At 27.6% G+C, this 19,190-nt stretch overlaps 1 protein-coding gene across 2 annotated transcripts; it reads left to right on the top strand.

Moving 5' to 3' along the window:
* Positions 1 to 1,730: 1,730 nt before the first annotated feature.
* Positions 1,731 to 4,349, top strand: LOC129310496 (SUMO-conjugating enzyme SCE1-like). Of its 2 annotated transcripts, none has more exons than XM_054952354.1 (5): positions 1,731 to 2,025; positions 2,138 to 2,221; positions 3,372 to 3,524; positions 3,640 to 3,753; positions 4,079 to 4,349. In XM_054952354.1, exons 1-5 carry the CDS (start codon positions 1,936 to 1,938, stop codon positions 4,139 to 4,141), a joined length of 504 nt encoding a protein of 167 aa, XP_054808329.1. In that variant the 5' UTR covers positions 1,731 to 1,935; the 3' UTR covers positions 4,142 to 4,349. The 2 variants fall into 2 exon arrangements, with proteins under 2 accessions (XP_054808329.1, XP_054808331.1); XM_054952356.1 differs by having other exon boundaries at positions 1,734 to 2,001.
* The last annotated feature ends 14,841 nt before the right edge of the window (positions 4,350 to 19,190 follow it).

Raw genomic sequence — 19,190 nt, 5'->3', positions numbered from 1 at the left:
GGAGATGGAATCTTATTGCCTGAATCTGTTAAATGTGCTTGCTGGGATCAGCCAACCAATGTTGAAGGAGCCAAAAATTGGATGCGATGATTTTTTTCAATATTATATACTATTCTAAGTTAGACTAGAATTTAGAAGCAATTTGAAATTTTTTTTTAAGTCAGTTTGCAAACTCTAATTTATAAAAACTAAAGTTTTGTAAATGTTACTTCAACCACACAAGTCTTGAAATCTATAGTAATCTTGATGAGTCATGACCCAACTCCATTAACTTTGTTTTTTTCCCCCTTCTAATGGAAAAATAATCGCATGATATATTAATAATTGTGGACACAGTTAGTTCTTTGGTTGATTGGTTTTAGACTTTAGTCATTTAAACCTTTGAAGTACTATAATAATTCACCGACAGAAAAAAATAACGGCTAAACCGAAATAAGTTATTAATAAAAAAAGAGATAATTTGATTAAAAAAAGTTAATTCAATTGATAAAATTTTACCTATAACTCATAAGATTATAAAATTACATATTGTTTTCAACGTGAGAATCTTATTTATGAGCAATTCATGAGTACAAGATGCCTGATAAACCTAGAAAAAGTACACAGTGGAAGCAAAATTTTTATTCAAAAGAAAAATGTTAATTACTTTTAAAATGATTTAAAATTAAAAAATTTATTTATAAAATATTATTTTCTTTATTTATTTAAGATTTTAGCATAAAGTTAAGATTTAAGTTAAATAATTTTTTTTTTTCAAGGGACAAGGGAGATCTTTTGAGGGGACATGTGAAAATTTTTATTTAAAAAAAAGGAGGCAATTAAATTTTTTTAGAGAAGACAATTGAAATATTTTGGATCATTATATGTAATTTTGTTAGGTTAAACAAACTCTAAGAAAGGTACCATCATTGACATGCCTTGTTGACTCAATTTATCTAATTTTTCTTAAACAAAGATAACTAATTACTTGTCGATTTTCATGATTTAACATATTCGCACAAGAAGGCAATATTGACCCGAAGAGTAATCTTGGAATGTATTTTCTTTGATTCTACCTAAAATTATAAAAAATCTTAAATTTTATTATCTTTAATTAAAAATTAAATAAATTTTAATTTTACTCCTATTAAATGTAAAAACAAAAATATTCTAGTATTTAATAAGCTTTCTAATGTTTAATAAAAATAAAATAATTCAAATAAAAATAATAATCATTGAAATATTTTATAAATAATAAAATTAAAATAAATATTCACTCTCAACTGTATAATAGGAAAAATAGCAATGAAGGCAGAAAAAAATTTATGTAAGTTAAGAATTAGTTATTAAAATTTAAATAAAAAAATGCTTGAATAAATTATTATTAATTGAAAATAAATTATTATTAAAACTTAAGTAAATATTTGTTAATAAAAAATTAACCTTAATTAATAAATATTTATTTAATTTTAATAACAAATAATTTTTAATTAATATGAATTTTCTCCAGAGTTTGTTAATTATTGTTTTCCCACAGGACTACCTAAATTTAGTGCGAATGAGATTAACGACAATGCCACTCTCATTGAGAAAAGTTGGTCCTCTCGTAACGTCACGGGACTGCGTCTGGGCTACGGAGGCGTGATTCTCACGCGAGCTTTACGAAAATAATAAATAAATAAATAAAGGCAAATGCATTGACTTTTCACGCAATTATTATTTATTCATCTAAATCTCAAGGCGAGGACAACACGGTGCCTCTCTTGCAGAAATCAGGACCGTCCGTTCTCCAAAGCGCCGGATAAAGGCGACGACTCTTATCGAACTGGGCAGTGGAAGGGCAGTTTCCGCTTCTCCTACTAAACAAAGATATCAAAGGCGACTCAGACTTGGCCTGACTTCCTCGGAAACTAGTGTGTGTGAGAGAGTTACAGAGAGAGGAACGACGAGGGAGACATGTCGGGTATTGCTCGTGGACGCCTTACCGAGGAACGAAAGGCATGGCGTAAGAACCATCCCCATGTTCGTACTGTCCCTCTATTTCTTGTTGGTTTCCTTCTTCTTCTTCTTCTTTTTTTTAATCCAATGCTGATTCGGTAATTTTTGAGGAATTGTTCAGTTTGTCGCCGATTGATTTTATTTTTTGTCTGTAATTTAGGGTTTCGTTGCGAAGCCAGAGACTCTGCCAGACGGCACTGTGAATTTGATGGTGTGGCATTGCACTATTCCTGGCAAGGCTGGGGTGCGTTCTTTTACTTTTTAATTTATTTTAATCACTGAGCTATTTTGTTTCCTATTATGCGGTAAAAGGTATTTGATGATTCAGGGACTCCTCGAGGTGTACATTCTTCGTGCTCGATCACTTGCCTTGTCAATTTGTTATTTCTTCTTAACGTTATTTTTGCCTTCTACTACTAACCCTCCCACAAATGGGGAAGACGTAAGTGTACTTTGTGGGAAATGAATTGTGTGTCCGTATGGTCATAATTCTGTATTTGGTAGGTATAGTAACAGCATGGTGCTGGTACCGTGCGGTGTTTGCCTAAAAGCAGAATCAAAAGTCCTGTTTTTGCCTAAAATTATGGGAAAGAAGCGCTAACCAGATAATTGTGTCGAGGGGGATTGTTTAACAAATTGTGACTATGTCTTCTGCTTTTTGTATTTGTATAGCATATTTTTCTTACTTTAATGGCTTACTTCAGTGCCCCTAGCTTGAGTTGTTTTATGACTCTTGCACTCTAAGGATGTCTTTCGCATTGGACTGCCTTATAAAGAGATACTAATTGTATGGATAAGTTTAGGTATGAATTTGTGCGCAGTAATGGTTTATACACAAGTTATCAGCCAATCCTTGGCATTATCTCAAGTCCCTAGTCCCTGCTTTTCTTAATATTAATCACAAATGTATTTTGAGTGCACTGCATGATAATTTAGGCAGATATTGGTTCTTATCTTGAGCTTGATGAAGCATAGATAATCATTTCAGCCCACAGAAAAAGGGGGATGGAACCTCTAGTCTTGATGCTTTTGCTGTAATGCACAATGAATTCAAGAGTGTCACCAAAAAAGTGGAAGTGTGCATTCTGTCTACTTTTTTACCACAAATTGTCTGTTTTCTTTCTATTTCTCTCTAGATACGCCGTGCATTTACTTACTTGCATGGAGTGGATCCAAATTTGAGGTAGCACATTGTCAGGATCCTTTAATTGATCAATCTAGTTCAAATGACACTTGGAATAGATAAAAGGAAGAGAAATGAGTTCCATTGAAGTTTCAAAACTTTCTGTCTTTTGGGTTAATTAACATTTCAAGAGAATAAGCTAAATATTTTTTACTTTAGGCCTTTTGTAAATGAAGCACTTGTTTTCTGACTTGCGTGCTAAGTAGTGCAGACTGACTGGGAGGGTGGCTTTTTCCCACTTACACTGCACTTCAGTGAAGACTACCCTAGTAAGCCTCCAAAGTGTAAATTTCCACAAGGTTTCTTCCACCCTAATGTCTACCCATCTGGAACTGTCTGCTTGTCTATACTTAATGAGGACAGTGTAAGTTCATCTCTCTTGATAAGTATGGGACTATTTGAAACCTGGTTACATGGTTTACTTGTGTAATTTCCCAGTTTTCATGTGAATGGGCTATTCGAACATATTCTGCATGTAGGGATGGAGACCAGCTATAACTGTGAAGCAGATTCTTGTTGGTATACAAGACTTGCTTGACCAGCCTAATCCTGCTGATCCTGCCCAGACAGAAGGGTATCATCTCTTCATCCAGGTATTTAACCTAAAATAATCCTGCATTCTTCAGTTGTCCATTTGGAAGTCTTGTTATGATACATTATATTAATATCATAAATGATGGAGAACAACTTGTAGAATCTGAATATTTGATCGAGTAAATTGAGGCTAGTCAGCCGAATCTGCTTTGTATTTGTCAAAGGGTTCTGTTATGGGGTTATCCGTGTTGTGACTGTTTAATTATGGTTGATTGTACTTAGAGCCACTGGAATTGGTGGTGAGAAGTGGTTATTAATGTTAAAAGTTAATTGGGTTGTTTTCCTTATTATTAATGGCATATCTTTACGTCACACCTTATGCAGGATGCGGCGGAGTATAAAAGAAGAGTCCGGCAGCAGGCAAAGCACTATCCAGCTCTTGTTTAGTGCTAGCTTATTTAAGGAACTATTTATATTTATACTATGCTAGATGTTGGTAACTAGTTATTGTTCTGTCCAAAAAACTTTTTTTTGATTGTTGGTTTCCTACGCTAAAATCTATGACTTCATGATCGTAAGTTTAATTGTTTCTGCATACTAAGATGTATGGACAAGTGTTGATATATATAACATCTTGAAATCCAGTTTCGTGGTCCTCGATGGTGCTATGGATATCAGAAGTTTTGCTTTGCATTGTTCGTGAAGTTTGTTGCATTTCTACGCGAATAACCATTTTACCGTCTTTTCTGTGCCCTCTCCTAAATTTGAGCCACAAGAAGGGGTGGCGGCAGATGTAATCATGTGGAGGGGAGGTCGCGTGTTTATGCATGATTAGATTTGTTCATTGCAGCCTTGACAATCCCATGTTAATTTTGGGGGCATTGAAGTTCTTAATCTCTACCGTAGTTCTAAACTTGGGCTCACATAGATTTAGACTGTAATTGCTCGAGTATGGCGATTGAAGGAATATCTGAACACTTGATGTGATTGGAATCATATCACAGCACTGTAGGGAAAATTATAGGAAATGGTATGGTGCGTGTGTAACTGGGAAGTGTGAATATTTTTGGGGAGAATTTCAATTAATGACTGTGGATGGGACTTGATTATTACTAATTTTAAAAAAATTTATAACTTCAGTTCAATCTAAAAGAATTGAAATATAAATAATTTTAATGGTAAAAATATTAAAATATTCTTAATTTATTTTATAGAATTATTAATTGTTAATTTTTTTTATTTCATTTGTTAATTTAATAATGTGATTTGCACTGAATTGATATGTCAATATTTATATAAGATTTAACATCAATTGTTTAATCACCAACAGCAATATTAATTGTTAAATTATTAATTTTATTTATTAATTTGCTAACATTAATTTTAAATTAAAGTAATTTGGTTTTTTTGTCATTGAAATTATTTTTATTTCAATCTCTGAAGTTTCAGATCTTCCTGGATTCACTAATAATTGATGCCCATCTATGGTTTTCCATTGAAATTCAACCTTATTTCTATCCTTGGATAGGGCATCACATGGTTGAGTTGTCTCAGCTAAGTGGGTTGAACCACCCACTGCATGTACCACCCTGTTGTGTACAGTGTGATTACTTCTATCCTTTGTTCTTAACTTGCGGCAAAGTCATTACTTGTTTCCTTCCTCCGTTTCAAAGAGACACAAATCTAAATGGGACGTTAATCTAAAGGAATCGACCTGTCATTAAAATGAATCGTATGCAATTTATTGGAATTTTGTACTTTATTGAGTAGCATACTTTTTATAATTAAAAAAAATTAACATGTACAATTATTACTATGCTTTCTTTGTATGAATTGTTATTTCTCATACTTAAGACTATAGTTGCATGATTAAATACGGTATTAAAAAGATCAATAGTCCTGGAGAATATTACAAACTTCAGGGATAGATGTTTGTATGATTGCGTAAGAGATAATTTAAGGGATAAAAATTAGTAATCAAAAAACCTTTTTATCGTTGGTTCTCTGCTAAAACCTGTGGTATTCTTGACCTTAAGTTTGGTTGTTTTGAGGTGCTTCAACAAATTTTGTTTGGTTTAATAGGTAGAGGGAGGGGAGGTAATTACTAATTATCAAATATATCCTTACTTATATATTTATTATTTTAAAAAAAATATTTACACGTTCTCAAAGCCATGGTTCAAAGCTGTAGAACAAATATAGCATTTTTTAAATAAATAATATTGAAAAGTAACACTTAATATTTAATATTTGACATGATGGGAGTGGATCATTTTTTTTTTGACCAAAGGAGTGGATCATTCAAGAATAGGAATATTTGACATGATGGAGGTGGATCATTCAAGAATAGGCCCAATGTCAACAAACTCAATCGCCCCCAAATTAAAAATCTTAAAGGTGAAGCCCATAGTTTTATTAATAATAAATGGGCTGCCAATTTGCCTTTATTTATAATTCTCCAAGCTAGGATCCGTGCTCGACAAATCTGATTAGCCGAAGCTTAGCAGCACCTGGCTTTGATTTCAAGTTTACTTGACTTTTGATAATTTTTATATACCGGGAGTTTGTTTGATCCTAAATACAGAACATCAATCCTCTCAACTATTAAAGGAAAAAATATATAATTAAATTATCTATATTTAATAAAGGTAAAGTTTTATTAAATTTATAGACAAAATTGATGAGTTTTTTTTTTTTAATTTTAATAAAATATATTAAAAATGTTTTATAAATAAGAACAAGTGAGTATTATGTAAGGAGGCAACCCAAGTTGGGGGGGCTTGTGTGTGGCCATCACTTGACCGACAAATTTTATTCAAAAATTGGACACTAACTACCTTTGACCATTCGATTTTTTCTCTTCCATTGGAGTTTCCCATGTTGTGAGCTTATAATCTTCTCATGGCGTTGACCACATTTTCTGTTCCACCCTCCAAAATCTTAACCTTCACAAACGTTGACTTCAAAATATATGTGCTGTATCTCCATACCTTATTGATCACTCGATGATTTCTTCTTCTTCTCTGTCTCTGAACAATTATTGATTCCCTTTTTTCCCCCCTTTCCCGTGAAGACCCACCCATCTATGATTATGAGCACTGGCTATCACTGTCCCCAATTCTTCTTTTCTATGACTTTAACTCTGAAACTCTGTTAATAAACTATTTGCTTATCGCAGACAAAAAGGATTCGGCTACTTTGAACCATTTCGTATCTATCCGTTCCTCACTTTTTTCAGGTTCAGGCTCCAATTAGCGAGACGGCAACTTCTAAGGCCATGTTTGATACATGGGACTCAATTTGAAGGGATTGGGACTATGATTGGAATTGAGATTGGGATTGAGGCTTTATAATCATGTTTGGTATAGAGTAATAATAGCAGGAAATGCTTATTTTTATTCTTATTTTCAATTAATCATAAATTATAAAAATACCATAATACCCCCCCGAATTTATTAAGAAAAATGTAACTTATCCCTCATTCTGATTAGTCGACCAATTGAAGCACAGAACAGCCCTCACCATTGAAAAAGTCAACCGATTTGGACCATGGCGAGTGCATTGCTTCATAAAATTGAAGACTGGTCCCTCGCCATTGAAAAAGTGATGCAATGAAGTGGATGCTTCTCACCATATTAACATTGAAAAATAAGAAGTCATTGAAGTGAAGGGATGGAAATAAAATACAAAGGAATAAAATTGATGGCAACGGATGCAATTGCAACCATTATAAGAGCAAGAAAACAATTTCTTCGGCAAGTACAAACAAAGAGAAGAAGATAAAGCCTATATCTCAAGTATATTACCCCAAAAAAGAGGAACCCAGAGCTGGAGATTCCAGATCAACAGAAGCGAAACCCAGAAGCAAAGAATATAGACAAAGGAGAAGGATGGAGTGATAGTACCTAACGGCGTGACGAAGGAGACAAACGAAGCGACAGGGGAGATCGACGAAGAAGGTCCCTTGCCGCCATGGAGATCGTGCTCTGCTCGGCAGCGATACGAATGAGTATGAGGCGGTTTTATCAAGGCAAATTTCACTGGGGCATTTTTGTCCGAAAATTATTATAGCCAGGGATAGTTTTTTCGTAAAATTTTGCAAACTCAAGTCTAATTTCTCAATACCAGGGGAGAGATGAGTTTGAGTAATCCCACTTAAGTGTGTTTAAGCAAACCCAGGTAAGACTCAATGCTTTGTACCAAACACATTAAATTGGGCTTTTTTCAACACAAATCCCAAACCCAAGCCCTCAATGCTGTACACCAAACATGACCTAAATGTCTTGATGCGTCAGGATTAAAGTCCATAATCCCATCTCTTAAGTCTTTGGTTCTATTTGAGATTCTCTGTTATAAATCACAGAACTCTATCTCAAGTGTAGGCCCTTTTTTGGAACCGAAAAATCTGGCTCATCTTGATCATTGCATGTGAATAGATTGTACATATCACCCCACACCAGATTTCTGGGTTTTGTTGTTTTCTTGTGATGATGTGAGCGAAACATTTAAAAGTCTGTAACTTCCCCCTCCCCCTCCCTTTTTGGTGAATCAGTCCGTAACTTTTTTTATGTCAAGGCTTCAGAGGAAGGCGCGGTTCAGAAAGAATGGAAAAGGAAATGAAGCTTATTAGAATTTACGAGTATTTGTGTTCAGCTTCGGCAACGTGGTGTGGGTGCAAGAACTGGTTGCTGCTACCGGTAAAGGCTGCATTATTGATAAAAGTTCCTTCCACTACTTTTGCTTCAGCGGACGGCAAAACCCATTTTCACATTCACATCCATGAGGGAACATCATCCAACGCTGCATACTTAGACCTATTTTGACTTTTGAGAGTGGCAGAATGCCAAGTGAATAAATTGTGTGTGTATTTAGTTTTTAATTTGTTAAAATTTTATTTGATAAAAATTCATTTGACAAAAACAATTTAATAAAAATTAGTTATTATAACAAAATTTATATTTGGATACATTTTTTTAAAAGTCAGTTTAGTAAACTAAAAGTTGTTTGAATTAATGATGATTTGTGCTTTTGAAATACACTTTTGAATATATAATAATAAAAAAAGATATTAATTTATGATAATTTATAATTTTTATCATACAAATATAATATATAAAAATGTGAAAAAAATTTAAAATAACATAAAATTTAATATGTTTAATAATAAGAATAAAAAATGTAAAGTTTAATATTGAAAAAAATATAATAAATAATTCAACAGTCATTAATATTAAATGGCATACCCTCTAAATAGGATTAAATTTTTTTTTCATATACAAAAGTTTACAAAATTGGCTTCCTATATAATATATTTGGCCTGGTGGCTATTACACTAAATTCTAATTCTAATAAAAGAGAGTACGCAATAAATATTGTAAGGGAATAAGGGCAGTATAGTAAATTTAAAAGCTCAACATCAAAAAATCAATTTGAAAAGTTTTAAAAAGTTAAGTTCTCAAATCCACTTTCAATAGTTTTCTCAATATACATTCAAAAAGTTAGTTTGTCCAATCATGAAATTTTCAAACAACATCCTACATCTAAAAAGTGCAAAAGTACATTCCAAAAGTTAAAAGTCATGTATCCAAATGAGCCCTATCACTTTAGAGTCATGAAAATATGTAAAAGTTTGTTATTGAGTTGAAAACATATAAAATCATAATTTTTTTTCAATTTTACTCTTAATAAAATCACAATTAAATATCATTATGACAAGTAACATATGCAATTAATATCTTTTCCCTTTCCAAGATAATAGGGCAAAGTTGTATGATTATATAAAAATATCATGACGCTCTTTATATTTAAGAATAAAATAAACTTTTAAAAAATACTTTATTTATAGGGGGATAGGGGAAAGATTATAAGATATTTTTGAGAGAGATTCAGCATCCCAAAATAAAATTTCCTTAATAATATTTTTTAATATTACAATTCATATTATATTCTCTCTCTTTAATTTTTTTTACTAACAGAGTATTAAAAAAAGAATTTTTAGAAATTTATATTTTTATCTTAAAAAAATAAGATTTTAAAATATATTTAATAAGTTTTATTAGTATGTTAATTTTGTTTAAAAGTGTATTATAAATTAAGATAGGATAGTATTTAAAAAATTATGATAATAAAAAAGACTAAAGTATACTTTTGGTCCTCTAAATTTATATAAAATTTTAGTGTAGTACTTTAATTTTATAAAATATCTTTTCATTCCTCTTACCCCAATATCTTTAGACTCAAATAAATATTTTTTATGTCAAATATTGTCATTTTAAAAAATTAAACTTAATATGTTAATATCTGATAAGTTTTGTTAATATTTAAAAATTCAATATAGGAATTTATTGTTAATAAAACAGTGTTACAGTTAAATGATTAAAAAATATTTTATAAAATCAAGGAAACAAAATAAAGTTTTGGAAAAAATTAAAGCACTAAAAGTATAATTAATCTACAATAAAAAAGAGTGCATAATAATTAAGTTTTGGAATATCTAGATCGAACACAAATAAAAGTATATGACGTATAAGTTTTTTGAATGAAATCAATTAAAACCAATTCAATGATAATTTTTACTATCTAAATATTGCCTTTACCTAAGGTGTTGAATGTAAAGAGTAGACATGATCCCTCAATTCATTGTTAGATGCACGAGAGATGTAATTCAATTTAAAGATTCCAATTTCTTTTAATAAATCACCCTCATATTGAATGGTCAAAAAAAATTTTGGGTGATTATTCTATTAAAGATAGTTATAAGTTTTGTCATCAATATGTTGTATCTAATTCACACCTTTTTACATATTGATATCTTATTTGCACTTTAAAAATTCAGCCAAGAATTAAGGTTTTTCTTTGAAAATTTATTTGAAAACACCTTCCAACTTTATCTTTCTTAAATTCTCATCATTTTTCAATTGATGAAACCTGTGTTTTTAGTAATTGAAATTATGAGAGTTTAAAATATTTTTTTGTGCGATGAAATTTTTTTAAAGCTTGTTAGGTTGGGAGTCTTTTAAATTGAATTTATGCAACTGGTTGAAAGCCTAGTTATATAATTTTCATGCCCATAAAGATAACCCATCTATATTTAATATTTACCTTTTTGTATATTATTAGACAAAATTTATTTTTTTAAATCAGAAATACTTTGCAGGTAAATTTTTTAGTCCCCAGGATGTCATCAATCAAGCAACATCAAGAGCAGCTGAATTTTTAAGGATCAATAATTTTGTATTTGGCAAATCAAGATCACAAGTTTGGTTACAATTTCATGTTAAGGCAATGGATAAACTTTCTTTTTTTGGAAAGATTTCAACAAAATTGGCTTTTGGAGTTTAAATATTTTAGGAAGTCAGGATCTAAAAGATCTTTGCATATAGTTATTTCTTGGAATGGATCAGTGATTCACTTTTGGATATAATCCTTATATTCAAAAATTGGAAAACTTTAACTTCAGATGGAGAATCTTTAAAAAACTTTTCTTTTTCCACAAGAATATTTTGGTTATCATTTAACTTTTAATACTACTATAAGACTTTTGTTTGTATAAATTATCTTATATTAATTTTATAATTAGACTTAATAAGACACCGTGGCTTCTACAATCTTTGTAAAAAAAACAGAAGTGTCGTAATGAAATAGTATGTTGTAGTGGTTTTTATTATTTAATTTGAAGTGGTTTTTTCATTAAGAGAGAAAGAGAAATGTGACTCAAATCTCATCCCCTTACTTAAATGATGAGAATTCTTATCATTCATGTCTGTTTTAGGAAGTTACATACATATACATTTATTTAATAATGTGTCCCAACTCTCAAATAAGTATAAAAATCTTAAAGCAGCAGCGCAACTTCTTAGGGTGCTAAGGATTTTTTTTTTTTTGGTTATGAAAATTAGGTTTGCTTTTATCAAAGTTATTGTGCTTGGAAAATTTGATAATAAAAAAATCTTTGTACTTTTAAATTATTAAAAAAATATACTTAATAAAGGCAAATAACCAAGATAAAACTTAAATTAATTTAAACTTGCATACCAAAAATTTTTAATTTTAGTTTGTGCTTAACATTATTTTTCAATTTATGTTCATAAAAAAGTTACTATTTTTATACACATAAAAAGTTTACTATTGTAGTATCCAATCCAATCTACCACTATATTGATTATTGATATATCAATATAAAGTTGTACACTAAAAAATGTATCAATATAAAATTAAATTATAATAAGAAAAAATGATAAAATAATTCATTTAAATTATGTAAATAATAAATTAATTTCACAAAATGGCATAATTCTCCTAGAGTCTCATGAGATTTTTTTTGTCACTAGCAAATTATAAAAATAACCAAACTCAAATAAAATAAAAATTTTTAGAATTGCGAATGACTGTTGAATTATTACAAATTTAAAAATAAAATTTATTAATATAAAAATAAAAGGTGTGAATGAAAAATTGTGAACTTTCAACATATGATGCATATCAAGACTTATATATGTGAAGTTATGAATGACTATTGAATTATTAAAAATTTAAAAACAAAAGTTGTTAATATAGGAATAAAAATTATAAATAAAAAATTATAAATTTTTAACACTTGATATATATCAAGACCTGCATATGCAAATTGTAAATGATTATTAAATTGTTATGAATTTAAAAATAAAAATTGTTAATATAAGAATAAAAGCTGTAAATGAAAAATTGTGAATTTTAACATTTAATCTATATCAGGACTTACAAATAGTTATTCAATTGTTGCAAATTTAAAAATAAAAGTTATTAATATATGAATAAAAGTTGTGAATGAAAAATTGTGAATTTTTTTAATATAAATAAAGGGCAAAAATATCATTTCTTATAATTTTTTAATGACAAAAACATCCCTTAAGACTTTAGAAAAATTATATCATTTCATGGAATCAATATATTATTTATATAATTTAAATAATTTTTTTATCATTTTTTATGATAACTTTTATATATATATATATATATATATTTAACGTCACTTTTTGCCGATGAAATTTTTTGAAACCAGCCGGCAAGCGTGCATGATAATATCACAGGTAACAACCTTCAGAAAAGTCAAGAAGAACAGTCTTTGGAATTAAATTTTTCACCAACCAAGGCAATTGTTTATTTGACTTTCCCATCAAACATGTTTTCGTTCCGTGAGTTTAGGTTACACAAGTACGATTTCCAACATCTTCTGACACATTTACAAATCACACATTAAAAATAAGATTAAGATTCATTTCCAATGTTTTAAATTATTTATGATAGCAATTTCATTTCAAAAATAATTAAAATATATAATATTTTTTTAATATTAAATATCCCAACATTAATAATTAAAAATGCTAACTTAACTTAAATTTGATTAGAAATGTCTCCTAACATGCAAGATGGATTTAAGCTAACATGCATTTTTTACATTTAAACTATTCTCACATAATAGTGATGGAAGCAAATGCACCTTTTTACTTTAAAAATTATTACAAGTATGATATAAAAATTTTAAAACTTTGCACCCTTTATTTTTTATCCTTTGCCCACTCTAGATTAAATGAAAAACCATTTGGGCTCAAAAAGTTGTTAAATATAAAATAGTTTAATAATTTATATAAAACATGAAGAGCATATTTGTAATTGCCCTGAGATTGTTCATGGGTTCAATCTCATTAGATTTTGAGGCAAAACTAAACTAAGCCAAAATATTTGGTTTAACAAAGTTTGACATTGATTCAGTTGTTAGGTGATTTAATTTGGTTTAGTTTGGTTTGGTTTAAATTTAAATTAAGTTTGGATTTTTTGTGAGAGATCTTTCACGTTCAACATACATGCAATTTTATTAAAAATTTTCAAACATTTATTACTATTTTAACAAAAATCTCTAAAGGACAAAAGAATTTTTTTAATAATTAATTAACATATTTAACTATTAAAAATTAATATGTTATCTTTTAAAACAATTGATTATAGAATTTAAAAGATCATCATAAACAATTATAAACAATATTAATTGTAAATAATCTTTTACTAATAATTTATAAATAATCAAATTTAAGAAAGAGTGAGAAAATTCAAACAACAAATATAATATAATTTGATTTAGTTTGGTTCATATTTGAAGAAACAAAAACCTAAACCAAACCAAATTAATTTATTTTATTAAAATAATTATTCATAATTGATCAAATCAGGTTGTGTCAATTTGATCTTGATGAAATCGGTTCCATTTTAAATACCACTGGGTAACACTGCACTGTTAACAAGCAATTATTAATTAATTTTCCTGTAAGGAATATACCATATCTGTTGGGAATGCGGTAGAAGGAATTTTCTTGATATAAACAAAAATTAATAATTGTGGACGGGGTTGGAAAAATGTATATACTCCGTTTTTATTTATAAATTATTTTTAATATATTTTATTAAATTTAAAAAATTTTAAAATTTATTAATTCTGTTACAAAATTTAATAAATTTTTAATTTTATTCCTATTAAATTTACCTATTTTAATAATATATTTTTTTAATATTTAATAGAAGGTAAAAGAAAAAATTAATTAAAAAAATTTTCTCCCACTATCCTATAAATAGGGAGCATTATGGAATCACATACAAAGATTCTCCTTATTGTTAATGTTAATTGTTAATTCTACGAGACTGTACGAACCACATTTGATTTGATTTAAGATTAATTAGAGTTTTTCTAATTAGAGTATGCGACGCATGGATTATCATTGGATTAGCCGCCCCTTGAAATTATTAGTGAGGCGCCTCAACTTGAGTAAATTACCAAGTGGGCCATACCAATGAATTTAATGTCGAGAATATCCCTGGCAAAACAGAGGGCGGCCACGGGCTCGGGTGAGAAGACGAATTTGCCCAAGAAAAGCTATCGATATTGCGTGGCGGAAAAGTCAAATGATAATGCGTATCTATCCGCCGACCACCGACCTACCTCTCTGCCGTCACCACACAATTATTGAAATTACAGAATTTCTAATATTTTCATTTTTTAAAAAAAAGTAAAAGTCAGCCTTACCCAGATGGCACTCGGTCGCAAGCGGCGCAAACCATCGCCCCTTACCACATATCCTCTTAATTATAGTATTCCCTCCGTTAAAAAAAAAAAATTAATCAAATTTTATCCATTAATATAATAATTATTTATTTTAAAATTATTTTTATTAAAAATTTTATAATAAATATAAAGTTATTTATCAATATGAGCACTTAAAAAAATAATAATTACAACTTAAAAAACTAAAAATATTTTATATTTTTTAGCATGTAATTTATTAAAAAATACCTTATATTTTTAAATGGAGGGAGTATAATATAATTTTTTTAAATTTTAATTAATTATAAATATCAGATAAAAAATGTAGTAATTAATTTTTTAATATTATCCCTTCTTAATTACACTAAATTATCAGCAAACTTTTGATTTCTAGACAATTGAGGTCAATAATTTATATGAACAGAAAAATTGGATAGTAAAATATTTTTAAAAAAATTTAAAGATATTAACTATCATTTTTTTAATAAATTGTGAATTTAGTTAAATTTTCCCTTTAATTAAGACTAAGGGAAATATTAATTAATAATTAATAATACTCCTTACCTTTCAAAACTTTTTTTTAAGATTTATAAAATAATATAGAGTATTTTTTTTAAAATCCTTATTTGATATAAAATTTAAAGTATTAGGTAATTTTTATAATTATCTTTTCAAGTATATCTCTACTTTATTTATTATTTCTTTTTAAAAAGAATATGCCAGTAAATTTTAATTGTCATAATTAAGATTCTTATCATACATGATTTTTTTTGAGAGTATAATTAAAAATATGTAAAACATTTTTTAAAAAATTAAGTTTCTACCTAACTTTTTTAAAAAATCATGAAGTAGTTATTATTATAATCTGGAATGAGCATTTTAAAATGGTCAATAATAATAAATATTTATCAAAAATATTTCTTTCTCATTCTCTTTTCCTCTATGAACTAAGGGGATCTTTTTCGTATATGGCTGAGTATAGACTTACATTGCGCATAATTTATATATAAGATAACTTTCTGTACATTTTATGTAATATTGTACATTGTGTATTAGTCACACTGCTTATGATAGCATGAACAATACGAATTGATATAAATACTATATCACATATTAATATTGATATTATTATTTTTTAATGAAAAATATTTTTTTAAAATAAAATATGTAAAATAAATATAACCAATAGTATTTGTATTTATATTTAATATATACTTCCTCCAGTTTTTAATACAAAACGAAAATTCTTTTTTTTTTAGTTAACTCCATCTTATATTAAAAATCAGAGTAATATCTACATACATACATACATACACACACACACATATATATATATTTATTTATTTATTGAGTCCAAAACATGTTCATTCCTTCTTGCCTGTATCCTTTTTTTTCCCCCAATGCAAACATGGATCTTATATATATGGATTAATAATCGTGTATTATACATTTAGGTGACGTTGTGGAAAAAGTGGTAAAAAAAGGTTATGATATTGATTCTTTTATTTTTATGAACTTTGTTTTATTTTATTGAAGTACTTATTTAAAATCATTCCGTTATGGTTCCGATCAATAGAAAGTAAAAAGAAAAAAACCAAAATCACAAAAATAAGATTATACTTTAATATATGTGAAAAAAATTTCCGATAAAATCAAAACAAACAAAATTTAAATTTAAACGCAAATTGAAATTATTTCTAATGAGAGTTAGTTGAATTTAATAAATATAAAAAGATTATATTCTGTTTTGATATTATATTATCGTTTTAATTGTTCATAAGAGACAAATAGGAAATGAAAAAAAATATATATGCATTAGATATTATCAAACTAGATTTGTATTTCGCAACAAAATTTCATGCGCTTTAGATGTTATCAAACCGGATGGAGTATTTACCCAATTGATTTTGTACTTAATTAGATATTATCAAAACTGAATTACATTGGTATTGCTTTCTTTTCTTTGTTTTTTTTTATCATACATTGGCATGGCTTATAAATAGTATAAGGTAATATGTATTTTAGATTTTGTAATAGCGGTTGATCATGCATTGTCGGCCCAAAAAAAAAAAAAATAGATCTTGTCTATTAATTAATCAGCCAACTAGATGCAACTATATAAGTCCTATGCATTTTCGCATCATTTAATAATGGACCATATAAATAGTGCATTTTCGTATATTTTCTCTATTAAAAAATATAAAATATTTTAGTATTTTAATATATGATTAATATATTAAAAAATACTTTTAATAAATTAATTATTTCATAGACTATTAATTAATTTGTTAAAAATGAGATGTGATATATTTAATCCATTTTTTATATATATGTAGGTTAGGTCTAATTTATTATACTTATAAGAGAAAACATATTAAGTCCATACATACTATTAAAATTTTATTATAAATTTTTGCACGTTTTTATATATTCTAAGTCCTTCTATTTTTATTTTTTAATATTATAAATTCCTCTATAAGCAATATTCTAAGAACCTAGCACAATACAAAACAAAAAGTATAAGAATTTAAAATACAAAAAAAAATTATGATAAAACTTAAGTAAAATTTAAAAATTTAAAGTTATATCTTCTTTACACATAACGTATGGCTTATAATCTGATAAGAGTATAATTTATTTTTCTAAAAAAATTATTTTATGGTGAGGATGATTGATTTTGTATTATATGACTCGAGCGCATCTTGTGATTCACGTCCCTGTCGAGCGTGACATAACGCTTCAATTTTTTTTTTAAAAAAAGGGAAAAATAATATAAAATCTAATGGCATTGACTAGTTGCCCACAAACACGAAAACATCATCAAAGAGAAAACGTACGTTCTTGAGAACGAAAAAGGGAAAGCACCTAACTTCTCTCAACTTGATGGTCCGAAATGCCCCCATCTGAAAGGGAAAGCCACATACAAATGTATCTTGTAGATAACATTAATGTATATTTGAAGTTTGATCAATGTAGTCCTAATATATTTTAAAAACATACTCATGATTCTCATTGAATTTATTTTTACATGCTTTTATTTTGAAAACTATTTTTTAGTGAAGCAAAATGAGTATATTTTACTAATAAAAATTGAAATTGTTTGAGGTAATCTAGAAAAAAAAATTTCTTTAAATTAGCTTATCATCCCGTCACTAGAGCCACTACTATTTTGAAATCATTTTTTGTCAGTATTTTTTAATAAAATTGTACTCTTATTATATTAGATGTTAGTCATTTAATTAATTAATGTTTCAAAAATAAGATTATAAATTATAATCTCTTATCATACAGACAGTTATTTTTAAAAATGTATATTTCTTTACTGACCAGCGGGCAGGACCGCAGGAGTATATTATATCAAATTAAAGTAAGTTCTCACATGTCACCCAAAAAAGTAATCCCTTTATGTAAAAATAAATATTTTAATTAAATCTTATCACTCAATAAAGTAGATATTTATTTTTAAATTAATTTTATCTTTTTATATTTATTCATATTAAATATCTTATAATAAATATAAATTTATTTATTAATAAGGGTATTTTTAGAAAAAAAGTAATGATTACACTTTAAAATATTAAAAATACATTATATTTTTAAATATTTAATTTTTTAAAAAATATTTTATATTTTTTGATGAAAGGAGTAGCATTGTTGTTTCTACATCAAGTTCTTAACTTCAAAGCCATTAAATGTTTTAATTAGACAAAATTTAAAGCAATAAACCGTAGTTCTTTGCATCATGTAATCAAACTGTTGCAAAAAAAAATCCCATAATCAATTTTTCTTTTGGCCAGAAAATCCTACAATCAAATTACCCGTTAGAGTTGGCAATATATATATATATATAGTATGAGTTGAATATAAATTTAATTATCATGTTTAATTAAATAAACATCAAACACGTAGACCTTTCTCAAACTTTTACATGGAGACCGACCTCAAGCAAATGGAGACAGAGAAAGATTTAAGACAGCAAACAAAATTAATATAAAAGTAGCAAGGTTGCCTCATGTACCATTATTCATAATTCATAAATATTATAATTTATCAACATGTTTATATTAAATAGAGAGTATAGTTTGTAGGAAGTCATGGCTCTTTTCTAACTCTATCTATATTTACTTTCTTTAATATTATAAGACATTTTTTTTAAAGTATCATGTAAAAAAATATAAGATATTTTGAGTATTTCAAGAGGTAATTAATTAATTTTTTTAAAATGTCTTTAATTAGGAGCATAATTAATAATACTTTCTTATTGAAACGTCCTATTAAATAAAATTAAACATAAAAAGAATGTATGATTTTAAAGATAATTAACTAATTGAAAGGTATAATACAATTAAAAGTATCTTTTCTTTTTGATTTAGAATGGGAGAGATCCAACTAGGACCTAGTAGTACAAATGTGATCTAGCCAATT

Source organism: Prosopis cineraria, unplaced genomic scaffold (assembly GCF_029017545.1).
Source record: "Prosopis cineraria cultivar Desert tree isolate PC_DT_omini unplaced genomic scaffold, ASM2901754v1 PC5, whole genome shotgun sequence".
In the NCBI taxonomy this organism is placed as follows: domain Eukaryota; kingdom Viridiplantae; phylum Streptophyta; class Magnoliopsida; order Fabales; family Fabaceae; genus Prosopis; species Prosopis cineraria.
Note: the sequence above shows the minus strand (reverse complement) of the source record. Positions and strands in the feature narration are given on the sequence as shown.